At 42.3% G+C, this 20,616-nt stretch overlaps 1 protein-coding gene and 1 long non-coding RNA gene across 7 annotated transcripts; one reads left to right on the forward strand and one right to left on the reverse strand.

Annotated features, from left to right (window-relative positions):
- The first annotated feature begins 7,791 nt into the window (after positions 1 to 7,791).
- On the forward strand, positions 7,792 to 14,755 carry CNBP (CCHC-type zinc finger nucleic acid binding protein). 6 transcript variants are annotated; one of them, XM_077924846.1, is made up of 5 exons: positions 7,792 to 7,943; positions 12,141 to 12,260; positions 12,739 to 12,830; positions 12,963 to 13,165; positions 13,613 to 14,755. In XM_077924846.1, the coding sequence occupies exons 2-5, from the start codon at positions 12,158 to 12,160 to the stop codon at positions 13,728 to 13,730; spliced, it is 516 nt and encodes a 171-aa protein (XP_077780972.1). In that variant the 5' UTR covers positions 7,792 to 7,943; positions 12,141 to 12,157; the 3' UTR covers positions 13,731 to 14,755. The 6 variants fall into 6 exon arrangements, with proteins under 6 accessions (XP_077780972.1, XP_077780975.1, XP_028574778.1 ...); XM_077924849.1 differs by having other exon boundaries at positions 7,794 to 7,958; positions 12,739 to 12,831; positions 12,926 to 13,165; XM_028718945.2 differs by having other exon boundaries at positions 7,797 to 7,958; positions 12,739 to 12,831; positions 12,967 to 13,165.
- On the reverse strand, positions 14,580 to 18,378 carry LOC114591645 (uncharacterized). The gene is made up of 2 exons (XR_003705307.2): positions 18,275 to 18,378; positions 14,580 to 17,505 (listed from the first exon to the last, which is right to left on the reverse strand). It is a non-coding gene; the product is annotated as an uncharacterized LOC114591645 (long non-coding RNA).
- Positions 18,379 to 20,616: the final 2,238 nt, after the last annotated feature.

The following is a 20,616-nucleotide window of genomic DNA, read 5'->3' on the forward strand; positions in this document are numbered from 1 at the left end:
AAAATAAAAGAGGCCATTGTTACTCAGTTGTGTGATTTGATCCAGTAATGCCCCCAAAGCTCTAGTATAGGGGTGAGAACCTTTCTCAGCCTGAGAGCCACATTCTTACATAAGCAACATTCCAGGGGCCACATGCGAGTAGTGGGTGTAGCAAAAGTAACCAGACAGACACCACTGTCCATCTAGGCAAACAAACTTAACTATAATTACAGTTCGAGACATTCCAGCAAGGTAAAATACTGCAGAAGGGCAGAGAACAGGGGCATTGAGGGGTGTGGCCTGGGCCATTCTGAGGGCCTATGGATGGAGACCTATGGAGAGCTGCATTTGTCCCGAGCCTGAGGTTTCCCACCCATGCCATATGCTTATCAAGTTTCTACATTTCTACCTTTCATCAGGGCTGACTCAACAAAGCTGATGCCTCCTGCATTATTACTCATGGAGGGTGTGACCCCTAATTCCATAACCCCAACTCTGCATAGCTGGTGACCTACTTATGGAATTGATCTCATAATCCCTGGCTTCCTGACCTTCTATTGACAGCATTTCTTGCAATAATAATTGTTGAGGTCAGTCAGTCTGATTCAAGTATCATCTTTTCTGTTTTAAGAACAAGGCAGTGGCTCCTAGCAAGAGAAGTCCCCCTCCCAAGGAGCCCATTTGCCATCACCCACCAGAACAGAAGAGAACAGGTAAGATTTGCTACAGTTGTAGAGTCTTCAATACTTGCTGACTTTCTACCTCTGGGCTTCTGCTTTCTAATCTCATGAGACTTATGGCTAGTTGGTTCCCAAATTACTTTTCCTCACTTGCTCAGAAAGTGAATGCTGGGACCTGAAAAGAAACAGGTCAGGCGGTTCAGTGATAGCAGCTTCTGCAAAATCAGTTAAGTTGGAAGAACACATTTTTTCTTGTTCATCCTGATAATCCTGTTTAGACAAACACAAACCCTTTCCCTTTTTACTGTTTTGCTCTGTGTTGTACAGTGTCTGGCTAGCCCACACCTCTTTATTAACTGGCAGTCTGGTGAATATGAGTGCCAGGTGGGGAGAAAGGAAATTGGAAGAACTTTTGGCAGAAGTGGATTTAAAAACACACACAATATTATTTGGACAAGCTGGTAGGTATTTTGAACTTTCTGTAGTTTGTCACTTTGGGCAAATGTCCAGGTCAGGAATTCAGACATTAAGCAAGAAAGTCACTCAACAGATCTGTGACAGGTTTATATAGTTTTATTTATCAAAATTTATATACCACTTGATTGTTTTAAAACCTCTAAGTAGTTTACAATAAATATTTAAAATATCAATAAAAATTGTTTAAAATAATTAAAAATAACTGAAATTAACAGTAAGAACATTTAAAACGCATTGACATGTACATGTCTGGATAGACTTTCCTAAACAAAAATGTTTTAAGCAGCCACCAAAGAAATTAGTCCCCGTGAACAATGCTGGATCAGCACTGGTAGATCTGACCTTACATCTAAATTCTCATTTCTCTTACATCCCTTCCTGCAATTTCACCGCTTTGTCATAAAGAAGCACAGGGGGAAAGTGTCTGTTGCCAGCTTTGTCATAAGGAATGGCTTTAATTGTAGGGTGGAGAAGCTTAAGGTACCTTCCCAGGCTTGTGTAATTGGAACAGCTGTATCAGCAGCTGTGTGGTGTATGCAAAGACAGATAGATGTGTACCTTCCCATTTTAGTTTCATTCGATATCTTGTCTTGGACAACTTAGTTGTGATTAATGTCATAAGAGATGAATGCTTAAAGTTTCCCACCCCAAATGTTATTGTTTTATTTTGATGGTTTTGATGTAAATCACTCCCAAGATTTTTAACATATTCCGTAGTACAATTTCATAGGCAGAAAGCATATAATCAAACTGCAGCAGCCTTATTCTATTTTATTTTATTTTTAAAAAAACTACTTTGTGAGTAGGTGGTTTATAGAGCAGCATAGGAGAAAATGGTTGGGGTGTTTATGGCTTTATCCAATTCTCTACTCTAAATGCCCCAAACTACTTTCCACCCTTTGTTTGCTCTCATAAATGTGCTTTTAAAACCCAACAGGGGTAAAAGCAGCAGGCAGGGTTGGAATAGAGAAGCAGTAGTACCTCCTCCTACTTCTTGGCTCAAAATCCACTTCTTTAGAAGTGCTTTTACCTGGGAAAATAAAAGGACCATGGCACCCTGTGACCATGGGTCACAAGTGTGCATGCAGCTCCCAAGCTGTCTGTTGTTTCACCACTTGTCCTTTATTTCAGCCCTTTTATTTTGCACTTAATTTGTACCATCATATGTCGGCAGCCATGAATCTTAATCATTTTTCCAATTCCAGCACAAGCTATGCACCCAACCACACATGACATGTGCTAATTTAAAAAAAATTATGACAGGCAAACTGGCCTAGTTTAATATTTCAGTGGGCTCCATTCAGTTTCCTCTCGGTAGTTTTTGCTTGTGTACAGATGTACAGGATTCAACATGTTTTCTTTTCTTTTCCTATGGAGCGAACCAGCTTTTCCTGCCTTCTCAACACATGTATTTATCATCTTATTGAATGCTGATCTTAGTCATCTATCTTCTGTCACCAAATCATCAGACAGGCCCTTTAACTTGTTTATTTTGTAAAGTGTAGCATGAAGTATATTCATTAAACATTGGTTTGTGGCTTTAAAAAGGGGGGGGGGGATACATTTTAAAAGGGTTGCAAAACAACTCCAAAATTGGAGGGAGAGAATGGCTGGTTCTTGTGGCATCACAAACTTATTAAGTCTTGTGCACAGCTGACTTCTGCTGCAAACTGGCAGGACTGGTATTCCCTGAGTTCAGCCATGGGCTGGGGAACGTGAATGAACCAAATATGTTTATTAAGTGGCTCCACTGCTAAAACAATGCATATTAGAATTAATCCTTTGCCCTATTTATTTAATATCAAAGTATTTAGGAACATAGGAAGCTGTCTTACTAGCTGGCAGGCCTCTCTGTTGTTTCAGGGTTTCAGGCAGGGCTCTCTCCCAGTCCTATCTGGATATGACAAGGACTGATCCTGGGACCTTCTACATACAAAGCAGATACTCTATCACTGAGCTACAGCGCTTCTGTATTATACCTTTCCTTTTTGACTGGGGGCGGGGGGGGGGGGGGGAATCAAGATCACTAATACAAGGGGCCTTGCTGCTTCTCTCTCTTGGTGTTGCCTTCAAGTGGCTAGTCCCTGACAGAGTATATAAACTTTTAGAGCATGCGCTCTTAACAGTGGACATGCAAACACTTCACACTGACTGAATGTGCCAATGCCATCTAGCATTATTTTTCTCCATATAGTCATGCAAAATGTCTGAGAAACCACAACACATTGGACCTTCTCAGAGAACGCTATACTGCCCATAAAGGGCCAAGTATGACTATTTTCCAAAGCACTAGATCCAAAAGCATAAAAACATTTCAAGTGCAAATTGCCCCTCTCAGTTGTTTTCCCCCTCATTAGGGGGAGTAGGGCATATAGGAAGGGAATTCTATCAGAAAAATAGAGGAAATACACACAATCCTTTCCCCACTGCTTCTCTGCTACATATCACCCCCTCCTAAAGTTGTCTGTTACACGCACTTATGTGCGATGTAGTTAGGCCTCCAAAAATAAATACAAACTTGGGTTTGTTAATGGTTTGTTGGCAGTTTCTCATACAGCAAACAATGCATCTAACAGCAATACTCCAGCAAACTTCCTGCTCCTCCTCACCCATCAAAACATAACCCACCCTTCTTCCTTAAAGAAACAAAAATAGAAATGGAAACTTAAAAATACTATTAATAATAGCAACAATAGCAACAGAAATATTTATCTGTGTCCCATGCATACAATTATATATATCTATAATTATATAAATTGAAGTGGCCATCCTTCTGCATTTTACCAGATGGGACCCTTTTATAAGCAACCAGCTGCAGGAGATCATACTACAATACCTGGTGCCACTCTAAATTTTCAGTGCCTCAAGATTATTCTTTTAGCTAAATAATTCCCTATGTCAGTTCCCATTTATTTTATACATAGACAGCTATTGCATTTACACCAGTACTTTCTAAAGACGCAGTCAAAACTAAACTTACCGTACTGCATTCTAGTTTGAACCACTTTCCAGAAACTGACAACATCTGGGCTTTGCCAAAGCAAATGAATTAAATCTGCTTGCTCCAACTCACACCTCCAGAACCTATCATTGGTTTGAATACCCACATGCTTAGACCATGCCAACATCCAATTAACCTTCTGCAAAACATTTTGCTCCATTAACTTTAGGCAAAGATCCTAAGGAAAACTTTATATTATGTAAATATGCTCCAACATGCTAGCTGAAATTTATTTTTGAGCTCTGTATTTCATTTAAATCTATCTGATCTAATTAGACTTTAACCTGTTGTGCATCACAGAATACAAATTTTTGCTGGATCTCTTAAAGACCACCACTGCATGTGCTTAAACTGTATATGTAACCCACTGCTGTATACTGCATTAAAGCTACACATGCGCAGTGGAAGAGGCCACCATTATGGACTAGTGCATTACCTCAGAAGTTTGGATGATGCTTGTTGTTTGCTTTTTGTTAAGCTGTGAATTCTTGAAAACAGGTTCCTTGTTTGTTGTTGTTCTTTATGTTATGAAAGACTGATAGTTTTAGCTTCTGAGTGTGAACCCCTCCAGCCAGCATTAAGACCAAGCTCAGAAAAAGGGTTTTGTGGTGACACAATTGGAAAGACAGAATTTTGGGAGGGCAGTGCTGAGTTCTATTAATTTCATAGCATTTATGTAAATTGTATCATTTATGTAAAATCCTTATTTATGTGCTACAGTATTGTTTGATGTTTGAGAGCTTTATGACCAGCTGTCACCCTGTTGCAGACAGTGACCTAGCAGAGGACCTGGTAGAGGCAGTGACTATAGAAGTCCTTCAGGAACCTCTGGACCTTATCTGCATAGTAACAGGCTCTTTCAGAGGTCATTAATGGTCAGCTTCCTTTGCTTCTGATCTGTTTTGTTGACTCTGGATCCCATCTCCATACTTATTCATCAAGTATGCGGGGTAAAATGCTTTCACATGATTGAACATATCATAGTTGTAATATGGAACCACATGTATGCCCCAGATTGATTATAATGCCAACAGCCCTAGATTCAAGTGGTCCTGCTTTGGCTCCAATCTGGTTGCCACAGAGGCAAAAAAGTTGCTGAGGTTGGAGAGAGGGTGGTCACCTGGAAGGGGGACTAAGGGACTGTTCAGTACTGCTCTACTGTTCATGTGAGAAGAGGCTGTCCATGAGGCATTGGGGTCCTGAGCAGGCATAAGACGCCTACAGGTCAACTTAACACTTTTAATTGAGCCAGGGAGAAAATTGGCAGCTCGTTCAGTTGTGCCAGAATTTGAATTCTATGCCTTGTCCTGGTCAACAATCTGGCTACCAAATTCTGCACCTGCTGCAGTTTCTAAACCATCTTTGAAGGCAGCTAAGGTATAACAAAGTGCAATAATCCAACCTAGAGGTTACCAGAGCATAGACTGGACTTCTCCTCTCCCGGGAGGTGGGACTGATTCGGATGGTATGCCCCCACCACTTAACGGACCCAAATGGTTTCCAGAGAGTGGTAGGAGTTATTTTATCCCATGTTGATGGCCTTTCAGCTGATTCCCTGGTGATTCCGCTGGAATGTGGAGTTAACCAGGGCTATCGACTGTCTGACTCCGAAGCGCCCTCTCCAATTGCATGGAGCCTGGACAGCCCTGTAGTTTTCCCTGGAGCTGTGGGCAATGAAACAATCGTTGAGACAGCTAGAGTGCCAGTGGTTAATTTGATTGTTATTTTTAGATTTTAAAATTTGTTGACTTTTCCCAGTATGTATTTGAAAACTGGTACACTTTAAAATACAAAAACAAGGTTTGAAATAAATATTATGTAATTAAAGTTCTTCTAACCCAAACTATAGATAATATTCACTTAACTTTTTAATCCACTACTCACTTCTAGAGACGTCTACTTTTTAAAACTCCCAGCTATGCACCCTTTTCTGATTCTGCTACTAACCCTCTGCTTGTGATTTCTCATGCTTCTAAAATGAGACCAGGACTATTTTTAGTATATAAAAATATGCAAAGCACTACAGCTCCTCAGCTAAGCTGATGGAGCTAAATTGTCTTTATATTTTTATTCAAATGTATGTGGAAATTTAGTAACATGAGGTTTAACTAATTTATTTATTGATCATCTATTTGAGTAAATCTTTCTTTTAGTGGTATCATTTCTGTCTGCCCAAATGTCATCCACATGACTCACTCCCTAAAACTGCATACTATCCTTATATAGAATTCAACAGATAAGTATAATTGCACTGAAGAGGACTTTAAACCCCCACCCCCCAAAAAACCACACCATCCTTTACAAAATGCTTTAAATCTTTCTGCACTTTCAGAGAATCACTAGGGCAATAAGGGAACCCTAAAGTGCTGATTAGCTGCTGCTCCTGGGCCTCATTTTTGCTTTTGTAAGAATTTGCTGAAACATACCCCATGTGTTGTCATCCCCCAAACTTGTGCCCTTTCTGCACTTATCTGCACAGCAAAGCCAGAATCACTGGCAACCCTATTCACATGGAAGGGGTTGTAAAATACATGTACTGTACTTCTGGTTGTGTGCAAGTTTTTGCTGTAGCCAATAGAATTGACAAGCCCTCGCCTCTATTTGAAACCGCTCTCCAGTTCAGCTGGTTGATTGGCTGCTGCAAAAATATCTCAAACTCTGCTGGCTGCTCTTAAGATTCTCCCTTATCCATCCATACGATAGTCTAGGATTGCAGCCTAAAAGTGTTACAAATGTTACTCACTTGTTCCACTCAGTCCACATGCCTTTCCAAAAAAAGGAAATACGAGATGATAAGCTGCAGTGGCAAAGCTAAGAAGACATTGCCTAACTGCTGTTTCATGGAGTATCTGGCAGAAGATCTTGGCTTTGTCAACAAGTTTTCACTGGACGTGGGAGTCTCAGCCAGTTGCAGTTTCTCACTGGTGAAATTAATTTCACGATGCTGTTTGCGAACTGGCGTGAGCTGGCGACATTCGCACGTTACACTGTGGAACCCAATCCTTTGCCTTTTCTATATTTTGTTATCAAAAATTGTATACCGCCCTTCACCTACAGATCTGGGGCGGTTCACTAAGGCCCACTAGGCTTCCCTGCCGATAAAATGTGTGCAGGAGCGCAGCCTTCAGGCATCCTGAGGGGAAATTTAAAAGTAACGCGGAAAACTATGGATGCCGCTCCTGGTGTATTTTTGTACGCTGCGACATTTTTCAACAACCCCGTGGAGCGCCTGCCGCAGCCCTCAGAAGCGCGACGCCGCACTAAGACGGCGAGGCGCCGCCTTTCCCAATTCAGGTGCGACAACAGGGCTGCCGGCGAACGAGCGAGCGCCTCCCGCGGAAAAGCCGAGGCCGAGAAAGGCAGCGAGCGGGAAAAGCGCCTCTTCTCGCGCTCCCCTCCCGCCCACTCCCTTTCTTCGTCCCTCCCCTCGGCTCACTGGGAGAATGAACGTAGGAGATTCCGGTAGGCGGACTCCTCCCCCCTATCCACGGTGCTGATTGGTCCCTTCCAGCCCTGTCGTCGATAGGCCACGCGGAAGAATCGGCGGGCGGCCATTGGCCGGGGTGATCGGAATTAGGGAGCCGTGCGCACATCAGCAGGGAGGGTGCGCGGGGTCGTGTGCAAACCGCGTGTGGCGCAGCCAGCAGGGACTCAACGGCAGCGGGTGGAAGAGAGAGAGGCCAAGTCAAGTCGCGCGCACGCGGAGCAGCGGAGAGGGGGGGCAGGAGAGCAGGAGCAGGGAGAGTCCATCGCCGCGCGGGGGAGGTCCAGCTTCAACCGACGACAGAACCGAAATCGAGAGAGAGGTAACCCTCGGCGAGGTAGGCCGACGGGGTTGGCGTAGTTTGAGGGGGGGATTGAGTGAGGAGAAAAGCTCTCTGGGCGGGGTGAGGGAAGGAGGGCGCTGGCTCGTTCCGGCCTACTGCGCGGGAAAAGAAAAAAACACCGTACTCGGCCGCGGTTGTTTCTGAGGAAGACGGGAAGAAGGGCTCGCTGAGGGCGCTCTGTGGTCGACCCTCTTGCGGGAGGGCTGAGGCGGTTGCAGGTAGGTGGGCTCCTCGTTCCCGCCTTCTGGGCCGGGAAGGAGACGGGGGCCACCTCCCGCGCGCGGGAGGGAGACGGGACGGGCGGGTCCTGCCCGTCACGAGAAGCGCTCGTTTGGTCTGGGCCCTGTGCAGGCCCTGCGCGCCTGCGCGTGAGATTTCAAACGGGCCGCGAGGGTTGGAGTTGGACGCGGACACATCGTGAGGCGGAGGGAGAAGAGGCCTTCGCTCAGCACGCGAGGCTGCTCTCTCTTCTCCCCCACCCTCACGGCCGCTCCCCAGAACAGTGTCGTCGTGGGAGTGTGTCCTCGTGGGGAGGCTCGGGACCTCAAAGCGAGGCGTTCCGCCTGGGGCCGCCCTCTAGGTAGTTCGGGAAAGGTGCTCGTCTCCGATGGCGTCGCCGCCGCCGCCGCCTTCCCCGCGCGTCCTCCACGTGTTCGGCTGAGTAACTCGCAAGAGGAGCCAGCTATTTAGCCGATCCATTGTAATTCACGGCCGTGTCTGTGACGCTCGAAGATGGCGTGTGCTGCTGTCCGCCCATTGGCGAGTGTGGCGCGCCCGACCCTCAGTTGGAAAACTAGCTCCGCTGGCTCCAGTGGGACTTGATCTCAAGCAAGGCGGGTGTGCTTGCAGCCTTGAGACGTGTGTGAACCGCTGATCATTCTGCGAAAGTGTGATGCACTGCTGGGTGCTTTAAGTAACAAGCACGGTGCTTGGAGGACTTGACAGTGTAAAATCCAGTGGAGACAGCCAAGGACTTTATTGTAGTATTCTGTATCACTTGAGTACTATTTAAAGGAATAGGCTGAGGAAGAGTTCAAATGAGCCAAGCAGCCTGTGTTCTGAAGGAGAGGTCAGTTACTAAGGAACAATCTGGGAGGTGGAAGCCTGAAAAAGCAGGTGACTTAAAAAGTGGCACCAGAGCATTATTAACCAGAACTACATAGAAATCTTGCACGTTGTTGATTCTGTTGCTACTGCTTGGGCAGATCATAACTAAATACCAAATTCCCAGTTGAATCCTGGCTGCAGCACAATTGTGAATTTTGTGTAACAGGTGCTCTTCACTACTTGGTAACTGCAGGTCCCCTGAAAGTAAGGCAGTGGCATACTTGTGTATGCCCTGATCTGGTCGCTTTATAGTACTCAATGAAGTTTATATTGATGCAGGTCTCAGTTGCTTATGCTGCTATAATTTCATTTGCATTTAAAATGTTCTAGGATTATTAAGTGTTTGTAGCAGGTTCATACTGTTGCCCTTTAGGAATTTAACATATGTTATTTGGCATTTAAAGCATTTTTATGCTGCCTCATAGAAAAGTTATCTGGGTGACTTAAATTGCTTAAATAAGAGAAGAATTGAATACAAATAAATCATAGAACTATGAAATCAAAGACAATGTAAATATAACAAGCACAAGTTATTGCACCCCCAAAACTAAAACAGTTTTAAAAACAGATGCCCAAGCTACATAATTTATTTAAAAGCCTTGCCTAGTTGGAGTGTTCCTTTGGCTGAACTGTTAAAGCTAACTATTAATTAAATATACTTGTCTGAGCTCCTAAGCCAGTGGTATCCAAACTTTTTCCAAAGAGGGCCAGATTTGATGAAGTGGAGGGCCGACCAAAGTTGTTGAGCTTTTTAAAGGATTTTACCCCAGGAAATAAACTGCCACAGGGGCCGGATTAAACCAACTGGCGGGCCGGATTAGGTCCCTGAAACAAACTTTGGACATAGCTGTCCTAAGCTGTGCTGGGTCTTGACCTTTTCAATGGCAGCTATTAACTTGCAGAACTGAAAAATCTGGGCAAAGTCTACTGTGATAAATGTGGTACAATGTGGTACAAATTTTACACCAAATGTGGTGTAAAATAATTGCTTCATAGTGACAATAAAGATTTCATCAGAAAGGTATCAAATTGTGTTTATAATCATTTTCTGGTAATTTTCTCTTCATTGCTTTCACACTGCATTTCAGAAGCATTCTGAGTGCCTCTCACCATAGTGCGAGTTGGAAATCTGATCCTGTCTACTTCCCATGTTATCCCTGAGTATTAGAGAACTTGAGCATATTCCTATAATGTAGATTGGTGAACAGTTAAGCCACTTGCCATTGGATATGGCCAAACGCAGTGTAGGGCTGGGCTATTATCATACACTCTCACTATTTATTGATTGTGATGGGGAGAAAGGCATCTTCCATCTCCTATGAGTGCTCTCTGCCATTTACAAGGAGTAGAAGGCACATGAAGATGATGCTTCCCGTCACAACTGAGCTTACTCCAAGGCAGCAAAATCTGATGGTGGTCAGGAAATGTTGGGGGCAGGTGCCTTGGGCACCTGTGATCATTGTTAGAAACTCAGATGTGTAAGCTGTGTGCCAAATGGCTCCTTAAATTATGGTTACAGTCGCCAAAACAGAATTCCTAGTTACCATTTTGGAGCCAGACTGCTCTAAAGTCATATTTTTCAATACAGCATTTGGTTCCTGAAATTCATTCTGATTCTGCAGATAAAATATGACAGATAGAATTCTACAGGATGTGTTGCTGGTGTGTGAAAACAAAGATCCAAGGATCCCCAGGCATGCACCTCCAGATGGTGGAGGTGTCAGGCATCATCCTAGTGCCTGGGCATCTTCACATGGTCGCAAGTGGCTGATAACCAGGTGCAAAATGCGCCTGATGAATTTCAAACATTGCCTCTGATGGATCACATTGTAGGTCTGTGAGGGCTGTATGTGGGACATGACTCATGAATTGCCCAAGTGCTATAATGTACTGAGTTATTTCTTATTTAGCAACAGGCAGTAGCTTTACAAGGCACAAAATTTACCTGCTATTAATAGTTCATGGATATAAGCTTTTTCTAACACAGAGATGGGTGTCTATATTATTATACTGTGCACCTGTTTGCCTTCTCTGGAGTTATTGAAATGGTGCAGGAAGGGGAGATTTATCTTAAAAGTAGATAGAAGAAAAAGTAATAGGATATACTTGGAAGGAAGTGCCATAATGCATCAGAGATTTTTACTTCATGTGGTTCCGGGGGGGGGGGGAATTATGTGTTGGAAAAATAGTTATGGGGGTGGACTATACCTAAATGGAGCAGAGGGAAGATGAATGAACTAGAATGAATGAAAGGATAAGAAGGTATAGGAAGAGGTTTATGTGAAAGGCCAAATGAGGCAGTATGTGGGAAGAATTGTGGCTTGAGTGGAGAACTGGTGGAAGAGGAACAAAGGAGACAAAAGATAACTCAGAGCCAGTATAGAGTGAGGAAGAGGCACTAGTTGGGTGCTGACAGCAGCCTATGTCATATTTCAATACACACTCTCACAGGATGCCTGCTGAAAGATGGACATCTGTACCCCTGAGTTCCAGCAAAAATGTGCCAAATAACTTAATAGGAAGGAGCTGACTCTTAAAATGTGACAGGAAGGGCTTAGGTGCTAGTTTTTGATTCATATGAATTGTATTGGCTATTCAACCCTGCTCACATGCTGCCCACATTGGTAGCAGATAAAGATCTTACTGGGTGGAGAAGAAACATCCCCTGAGCTCTTGGGAATAAAGGGAAGGGTGGAGAACTGTTACATTGCTTGGGCTCCTTGTATGGAAGATGAGATAATGCCAAAAGAATGATGGTATGTAAATGTAAATAATGAAATTAGTACATGAGCAAAGTCAGATAAAGGAAAGTGAGGTTCACAACAGTAATTTGTAACAGGTAGAGTTGGATGTTATCCTCCATGTTAGGTTTAGAGTATAGCCATTGGACTTAATATGCTGTATTATTAGAAATTTTGGGTTAAGTTGTGTCAATACTGTGAAAAATGAAAGCAGTTTACATTTGAACAGTATTTATAGGTAGTTTACAAGTTGGCATCAAGTACTTCAGCTCTTGTAAATATTATTATATAAATACATTGTTCTAACAACATCTCCCCTCTTTCTTAGGTAACCTAATTGCAGCAATGAGCAGCAACGAGTGCTTCAAATGTGGGCGTACTGGCCATTGGGCTCGGGAGTGCCCTACTGGAATGGGTCGCGGGCGTGGAATGCGAAGCCGTGGCAGAGGTATTTTCCCATCCCCAAAGCAAATTGTACAAATTGAAAGTAAACATTAGTTAGTCTCTTTTAACAACTCATTTGGTAGCCTAGCCACAGCTGCTAGGAATTCCATGTAGGTGAATAAATAGATATGTGGCAGGAGGGACTGATCACCTAGTCCTTTAGGTTTTGAAAAGAGCCACAGGGGAAGAAAAGTTTTCCTCCAACACAATAGCGGAAATGCAATGGAAGGGGTGAGCAGAGTCATTCCTTCTCTGCCAGTATCTCTGGGAGATGTCATGATTGGTTTGGTTTGGTTTTTTTACTGACTGACTGTTTTTTTGTGGGCTTATTTACACAGCTGCTTTAATTTTGTTGCTATTTACAGTGCAATAGATTGAGCAAAAAGAAATGGGTATGCTCTTTTTTGTCCCATTATGTGATTTAACTATGGTACATGTAGTACCACCACTGAATTGTTAAATGGCTTTATCTTTCTAAATAGGCTTCCAGTTTATGTCATCATCACTCCCAGACATCTGTTATCGCTGTGGTGAATCTGGTCATCTTGCCAAGGATTGTGATCTTCAGGAGGATGGTAAGTATTTCTAAAGTTTGGATGGGGAGAATCATTGCCAGTTAATTATGGGACGTAACACAATGTTAAGCACATATTCTGCAACTCTCTCCAGGTTTTATAGTCTTGTTTGTCTCCTTTTTCTTATTGTGGAAGCCTGCTATAACTGCGGTAGAGGTGGCCATATTGCTAAGGACTGCAAAGAGCCCAAGAGAGAGAGAGAGCAGTGCTGCTACAACTGTGGCAAACCTGGCCACTTGGCTCGCGACTGTGACCATGCAGATGAGCAGAAGTGCTATTCTTGTGGGGAATTTGGACACATCCAAAAGGACTGCACCAAAGTGAAATGCTATAGGTAAATCAACAAATGTGAATATTAATCCCATTATGCTGACCTTTAGGTCTCTTATAAACAAATTGTGTATTTACAATAAAATATATGGGGTTAGTTAACATTTGGATTATTTTTTTTGCAACGGTTTCTACCGTAATAAAATTTGTTTATTGATTTTCTTTCTGTGTCCCATTAAATTATTTTGTGCTCTTATCATAGAACTCGTGATTTGTAACTTCTCAAGTTGCTAATACCTCATTGCTCACTTGGGTAAACTCCAAAGTTTTTAGGGTCAACTAGGTTTCAGTAAGGGTATGACTGTACAAGTGTAGAATGAGTTTATTTTGTGAAGAAGCTGAAAACATGGGACATAGGAATCATGTCTGCAATGTCCCGAATACTATACAGTAGTGTTTCTATGGATGTTCTTTGTGTGTGGGACTGAAGTTCTGTCCTGTCTGATTGCAGGTGTGGTGAAACTGGCCATGTAGCCATCAACTGCAGCAAGACTAGCGAAGTCAACTGCTATCGTTGTGGCGAGTCAGGACACCTTGCACGGGAATGCACAATTGAGGCTACAGCTTAACTGTTTTCCTTTGTCGCCCCTCCTTTTTCTGATTGATGGTTGTATTATTTTTCTCTGAATCCTCTTCACTGGCCAAAGGTTGGCAGATAGAGGCTATTCCCAGGCCAGTGAGCTTTACTTGCCGTGTAAAAGGAGGAAAGGGGTGGAAAAATCGACTTTCTGCATTTAACTACAAAAATGTTTATGTTTAGTTTGGTAGAGGTGTTATGTATAATGCTTTGTTAAAGAACCCCCTTTCCGTGCCACTGGTGAATAGGGATGGATGAGTGGAAAGAGTTAAGTCAGACCAGCAAAGCCTCCCTGGGTTCCATGGAAGTGATCATATGCAGGAGGAAAACAAACTGGAAGTGTCTGAACTTCCACAGTAACTAATTACAATAATGGCCTTGGATTATCTGACCTCAATAACTGTTATAACACCGAGTATCTGTATCAGGCCTTACCTAGAGCATATAGCTAAGTGGGATAAATAAAACAATGCACATGCCTGTTAATGGCCACAAGAGTGAGGGAGAAATCGAGAACTGAAGTAACAGTAATACAATAAGTGAATGTCTAATATGAGATAACAAGGTAATGGGAAACATTAAATATTTCAAATTAAATCAAACCCAGAACATCAGTGCTTTAGAGCATACACAATTTGGAGCTATTCAGGACTTGCAAAGAAATGCATTTTCACAGAAATCAAGATGTTATTTTTGTATACTATATCACTTAGACAACTGTTGAGTTTCATTTGCTTGTAATCAGTTTTTAAAGTCAGATGGTAAAAGCAATTGAAGTCCTAGAATATAGAAATGTAATTTTAAACTATCAATAAAGCTGGAGGAGGAAGGGGAGTTTGGCTGAAGTTTTTTGTTTGGGGTTTATTTTTCAGATACATAGTACAAATTAACATTACAGAGGCAAATGTGGAAGAATAAAAGCTGAACATTGACTATTGTACCACAACTGTATTATACAAAGTTAATTGCTGTATCATTTAAACTGTAGAATTGTCAAATACATCACTTCAGCAGCAATATTTGCATTCTTTTTTCTCTGCATAGATTGACAAACCGCAGAATAGCCAGTCATTAGGAAAATGATTTTATATATAGTATTCCTAAAGATACTGTCCAAGAACACAATTATATATCTTGTGTTAAAATCCTGTAGTCTTTCAAATTGCACATTAGGAAAACTACATTATGGACAAAGTACATTTTGTGGTGGAGAAAGAAGTATGTGAAGAGTACATTTCATTCAAGTAATCACATGGAGCTAGCAGTGAAGGGGCAAACTTGTAGGTGTGTGTCCCACCCTCGCATTTACCTGTGGTACCAAAGGTGGCTTATATCAAACCAATAAATGCTGTCAGCTGATATTGCAGTCAAACAGGCCTGCATGGAATTTCTAAATACTCCCAATGGCAGCAATTAGTGCTAGAAAGCATGTCTAATAATATGTATTGAGACAATGACATCTCAAATAAGAGGAATAAAATTTCATCATGTGGAAATTTCATCATGTGGAAAACTGCTCCTTGTGTGACCAGCTCTTCCTTGGGAGAAAAATGGAGCAGGTAGGAACCTACCTTTGGCCATTGTCAGTATGAACTAGGAGGAGTGGGAAGTAAGTATATGCACCTTCACCCTCTGATTTTGCAGGTACTTGATGCTTTACTGCTGGAAAGTGACCTAGTAGGAAGTTGAAAGGGACCCATGCTCTGGTTAAATGATTTACCTAGCAATTGATGTTTATGTTAAGTCTTTATTCTATCCAATTACCCATCACATTAAAAGTTTCCACTAACTTGGGAGAAAAAAATTAGGCAATTCCTCAGCCTTTATACTAAAAAAATTCACTTAGCTGGCATGTTATTCAAGACCATGTTACTAGTAAGGGAGACGAGAATGAGGTTGACTAAAGATAGAAGTAGATTCTCTTCTTTCCTGCTGGGGAGAAAATGCATGGATATTCAAACAGCAAAATATCTGGTAACAAGACTTCTTGATCTATATCCCTTAAAGCTTATTGCTAGAACCAGGTCTCTGCCAATGACAACTTCTTTGCAGTCATTTCAGCTCTGAAACGTCAACTGGATTTCAGCTATGTGGAGGCTAATGAGACTTGGTAAAATTTGGTCAGTGCACCCTAAGAGCTGAACATATAGCACTGGGAAAAGGAAGATTCTGCATGGCCAATAGTATTCTGTGACAAATACAAAAAATGGTCTGTTATAAACAAGCAACGTAGCATACGTGTGAGACCCTCTTAACCAACGTCCCATTAATTTTGTTTTTCTTTGGTGCAATACAGTGGAAAGAGCCTAGCAAAGTATTTTTTGTGAGTTCCAATATAACACAATCATTAGCTGAATGAGTAATGCAGGTCTGATGTGTTCTCTGAATACAGATTTCTTTTGCCATAAAAATTGGTTGGTACACACATTTTGATACTGAATGCACAGGTAGGGTAATGCTCAAATGACAAAACCTTCAAAAGAAGTTCGTGATTTTAGTCTTGCGTAGAATTAAAGCTGGAATTTCTGACAATCCAGTAAAAATATTCAAAAAACCTGGATAACAAAAAGGGATATAGAACGTGTCCCTTCTCTTCTGTTCACTCATCCAACCTCCCTTCATGCTAAGAGGAGAGTTACAACCTTGGTTTTACAGCTCAAGATGCATAGCACTACATTCAGGTCAAAGTAATTCAGGAGCAAAGATTCACATTGCTGTTGGACGAAGAAAGTTCACATTTACAACTTGCATGAAAAACTTTGTTATCGGCTTTGTATAGTTCTGTGTACATGCCTGTCATAGAGCTGACATGGGGAACCCTTTTCAGACATTACATCACATTACCATCTGGGGCCAGAAGCTCCAATGAAGGGTAGGGCTTGTGCAAGAGGGTATTGAAGGCTTCATTACGAGAAATTCTCAATACCATCTTCCTCCTGAGTTTTCGGCCAGGATACTCTTCTTTCTCAATGTTGTGTTTTGTTCCTGTGCAATCACAGAAAATTCAGCTTTGTATACAACCTTGCTGAACTACTCATGGTAGGTTAGTATTTCTGTACTACAAATATCCTAAGATTTCTAGTTGGGTAAACATATGTATGCTTGCTGCAATTCCCTGACACTGAAGCTGCATATTCATGCCTGGAAATAAGTGTCATTGAGCACCATGAGATAACATTGCAGAGTAAACAGAATTGGGCTTATGCCTTTTAACATCAGTAATAATTTTATCCTTGGGAATTACCCTTCAGCCTTAATTCCTTTGTTAGAAAACTTGCTTTCCCAAGTAATACAGCTGCCAGTTCATTATGCTTGCCGCTATACACTAGCAGCATACTGTTACAGCGGGTTATTCTCTGTTCTTGTGTAACATTTCCCACAGAAATGTATAGTACGCTAACATGTCTCAAAATGATTTCCCCTCATTTTCAATTACATATACCAGCTTGACTCTATAAATGTGAACCTAAGGATGAGTTCACATTGATATGCTCCTAGCACTGTATGCACTTGACCAATAGTATGGTCTTAATTTACTTACGGAAGTTCTCCTTGAGCAAGATGGTTCAGGAATTGGTGGGGCCAGGACCCATACCTCACCTAAGGTGGGTCACACATGTGCCACTAAAACCTCATACGTGGGTCCCAGAGGTTGAGGACTACTGCTGTAACACATCATGTCCTCTTATATAACTTGCCTCCTTTCTGAATCCTCCATCCTTCTGCATGTATTGCATGGGCCTATGGGGAATCTACTGCTTCTCATTCTGCAGATAAAACAGGGAGGAATAATTATAGCTTATACCTCACCGTGTGGCAGTGCAAACAGTACATTACTGTTAAAAACACCATGTAGAAAGTACTGTGATTGACTTAGTATGCCGTAAACAATGACTTATCCATTATGACACCCATTCAGTGCTTTGAGATACTGTGTTTATTGAATGGTATTTCACAGTGCTTGCAAGTTGTTCTTACGTGGTTTTGCTTCTACTCATTTATGCGTATGGTTATCACTGATGTTAAACTTTTCCAATGATCCATCATAATTTACTTGAAAATTATAATGCATTGGTAGAAAGATTAAATTTGTATGAGGAATTAACTCCTTCAGAGTAATTTGTGATCAGGGAAAATGATAGAATTAGTAGAGATTTGTTGTTTCCTATGGTTTATTGAACTTGAGCCATCAGAACCTTTCTGTTCTCCATGAACCTTTAGCATGGAATATCTCCACAGAGAACAAGTAGCACTACATTGGCTGCCATTCACATTTATCATCCTTGGGTTTCACAGTGTTTAAGAGGATGGAGAGGGTAATTTATAGGTAGGAAATCACATGTCCAGTCATAAGCTAGCTAGGATCTCAGCTCTAGATACAACGTATTAGACCATCAGAAGCATTAAAGATTACTGATGCTTACATAGTTGGGGTGTATGGAGTGTTAGGGGAGAGGTAGTACTTCTGGTGGGGGACATGCTGTGCTTCTGGGGTAGTTGTCCACCTTTGGTCCCCACCCTGCACCCAGCTCTCACCTGTGACTCCTAAAAGCTGTTGGTGTGTGACAGCGGTCCAGGAATGGCTTTGACTGTCTGGCTAAACCAGGTGAGGGTAGCCATTGTGTCTTCCCTGCATGCAAAGAGACCAGTAGTGGGGCCAATGATTAAGAAAATGGTTACTGCACATGCTGTAGAGGGAAGTGAGGGGCAGATGGAGCTCATCAACCTGGGAAGGTAGACCACCTGGGAGAAGGAAAACTGATCCTAAACCTCCACTGCCTCGCAGGATATCTTTGGGGGATTAGAAGACTAAGGAGTAAACTCTACACAGATCCGAAGTGAAGTCCCTAAGAAGACTGGATGGCGCCTTGTATGCCTCCTTCCAGCAATTCCTGCAGCCCAGCTGGTCCCAAATGTATTGCTCTGCTTTACTTTGATCCACATCAGTGAAGTCAAGAGGAGGGTCTTGTCATCTGGGCAGTCCAGGACCACCATACACACTGCCCAGGCTTACACCCTGGGGAGGTCACTTCAGTGCTGCTAATGCAGCAGTTTGACTTCACCCCGGGAGGCACACTACGTCTCTTGAGACAGACAGATGCCAACAACAATACAATTAAAGCTTTGATACTGTGCAGAGTTAGGTACATTTAAGAACACATATTTAAATGGATGTGGGAATACATAACACCACAGGACCAGGCAGTATTGCTGCTAGAATGCTAGATGTTTATTAACATCTTTAGGATCGTGCTGTAAAAATGCCTCATTAAACAGAAGGATTTGTCCTCTCCCGGACCTGTAGTTATAGCATGCATCCATCAGATGGCAGAAGAAAGTAAATGCTTTTGAGTTTGTGAATAGCAAAAAGCTTCTAGCACCTTTGAAACTTAAAACAATAGTAAATAAGTTCTCTGTGTGGTTTTAGGGGAGGGAGGGAAGAAACACCAGCACCCCCACCCTATTGAGCTTATCATGCTTGGATTAACATTAAAATTCAGTTAACTATACAGTAGTTTGTTTTAGGTGTTCAAAGAGCAAATATATTGGTAACTGTTACAATTGTATGACGTCATAGGCCATTATTCTTACCTCTGTATTGCAGAGGAAGGGGATGCTGATGCTGAATCTGGAAAATGAAGTTATCTCAAGGTCTTCCAGTGAATCCTTGGCTCAATATACCGGTATATTCTACTTTTGTTCTTTCCGCAGCTCCAAGTGTACTGCTGGCACTTATGATTGGATTTTCTGGACGCGACAACAATCTGAGACTCCTAATTTCAATTGTGGATTGAAATGTTCCTATTGTTACTGGTGTCTAGGCAATTCAGTCTCAAGCTTAGTACTGGCCTTTATTCAGAGTAAAATATGTTTATAATTAGGCTGATAGTTGAATGTCATTGAAGATACTGCATGCGAAGGTAAAGCTGCAATATTTTATCCAGAGCAGGACAGTCAAAATTTTCACATTTGCCTTTTGTGGGGAGGCTGAAATCTTTAATATCCGCCCATGTTGTTGTTGTTTAGTCGTTTAGTCGTGTCCGACTCTTCGTGACCCCATGGACCAGAGCACGCCAGGCACTCCTGTCTTCCACCGCCTCCCGCAGTTTGGTCAGGCTCATGTTTGTAGCTTCGAGAACACTATCCAACCATCTCATCCTCTGTCGTCCCCTTCTCCTTGTGCCCTCCATCTTTCCCAACATCAGGGTCTTTTCCAGGGAGTCTTCTCTTCTCATGAGGTGGCCAAAGTATTGGAGCCTCAACTTCACGATCTGTCCTTCCAGTGAGCACTCAGGTCTGATTTCCTTAAAATATCCGCCCATACTTACTGTGTATTTGCATAACTTCTAGGGTGATCTCAGACAAACCTACCATAGGAAAGATGCATCCTGATTGCTTGTGAGAGAGGAAGGACAAACTACATGGATTCCAAAGACTAGAACAAAAGACAGAAGCAGACAAGAGGAAAACAACAACTCTTTAGGGCCACAGGGATTACTATTCTCTGGTGTTCAAACAAATCACTTACCAATCATCTGACATCATTCATTGGCTAAAAACAGTGAGAGCAGTCAGGCTGTCTCATTTCATAAAAATCACTTAGGTGGGTACCTGCCAATTTTTCTTCATAACATTGTTTCTAGGGGGGGCTTGAGACTGACTTTAAAGAAAGCTCAGAGATTAGGCCCTCTGCCCCGGGGCACTAATTTCACAAGTGCCATTGTGCTCATAGGAGCCAGCTTAGAAATGCTTGGACTAGCACATACTGGGCCAGAGAAGGGCTGCTAACTAAGCAGTCTTTTAATATCAATAGAAGAAGGTGCACATTTGACACCTCCCTGTCAGAAGAACGGAATGTTTTATATGTAGGTGCATGG

Source organism: Podarcis muralis, chromosome 2 (genome assembly GCF_964188315.1).
Source record: "Podarcis muralis chromosome 2, rPodMur119.hap1.1, whole genome shotgun sequence".
Lineage (NCBI taxonomy): Eukaryota > Metazoa > Chordata > Lepidosauria > Squamata > Lacertidae > Podarcis > Podarcis muralis.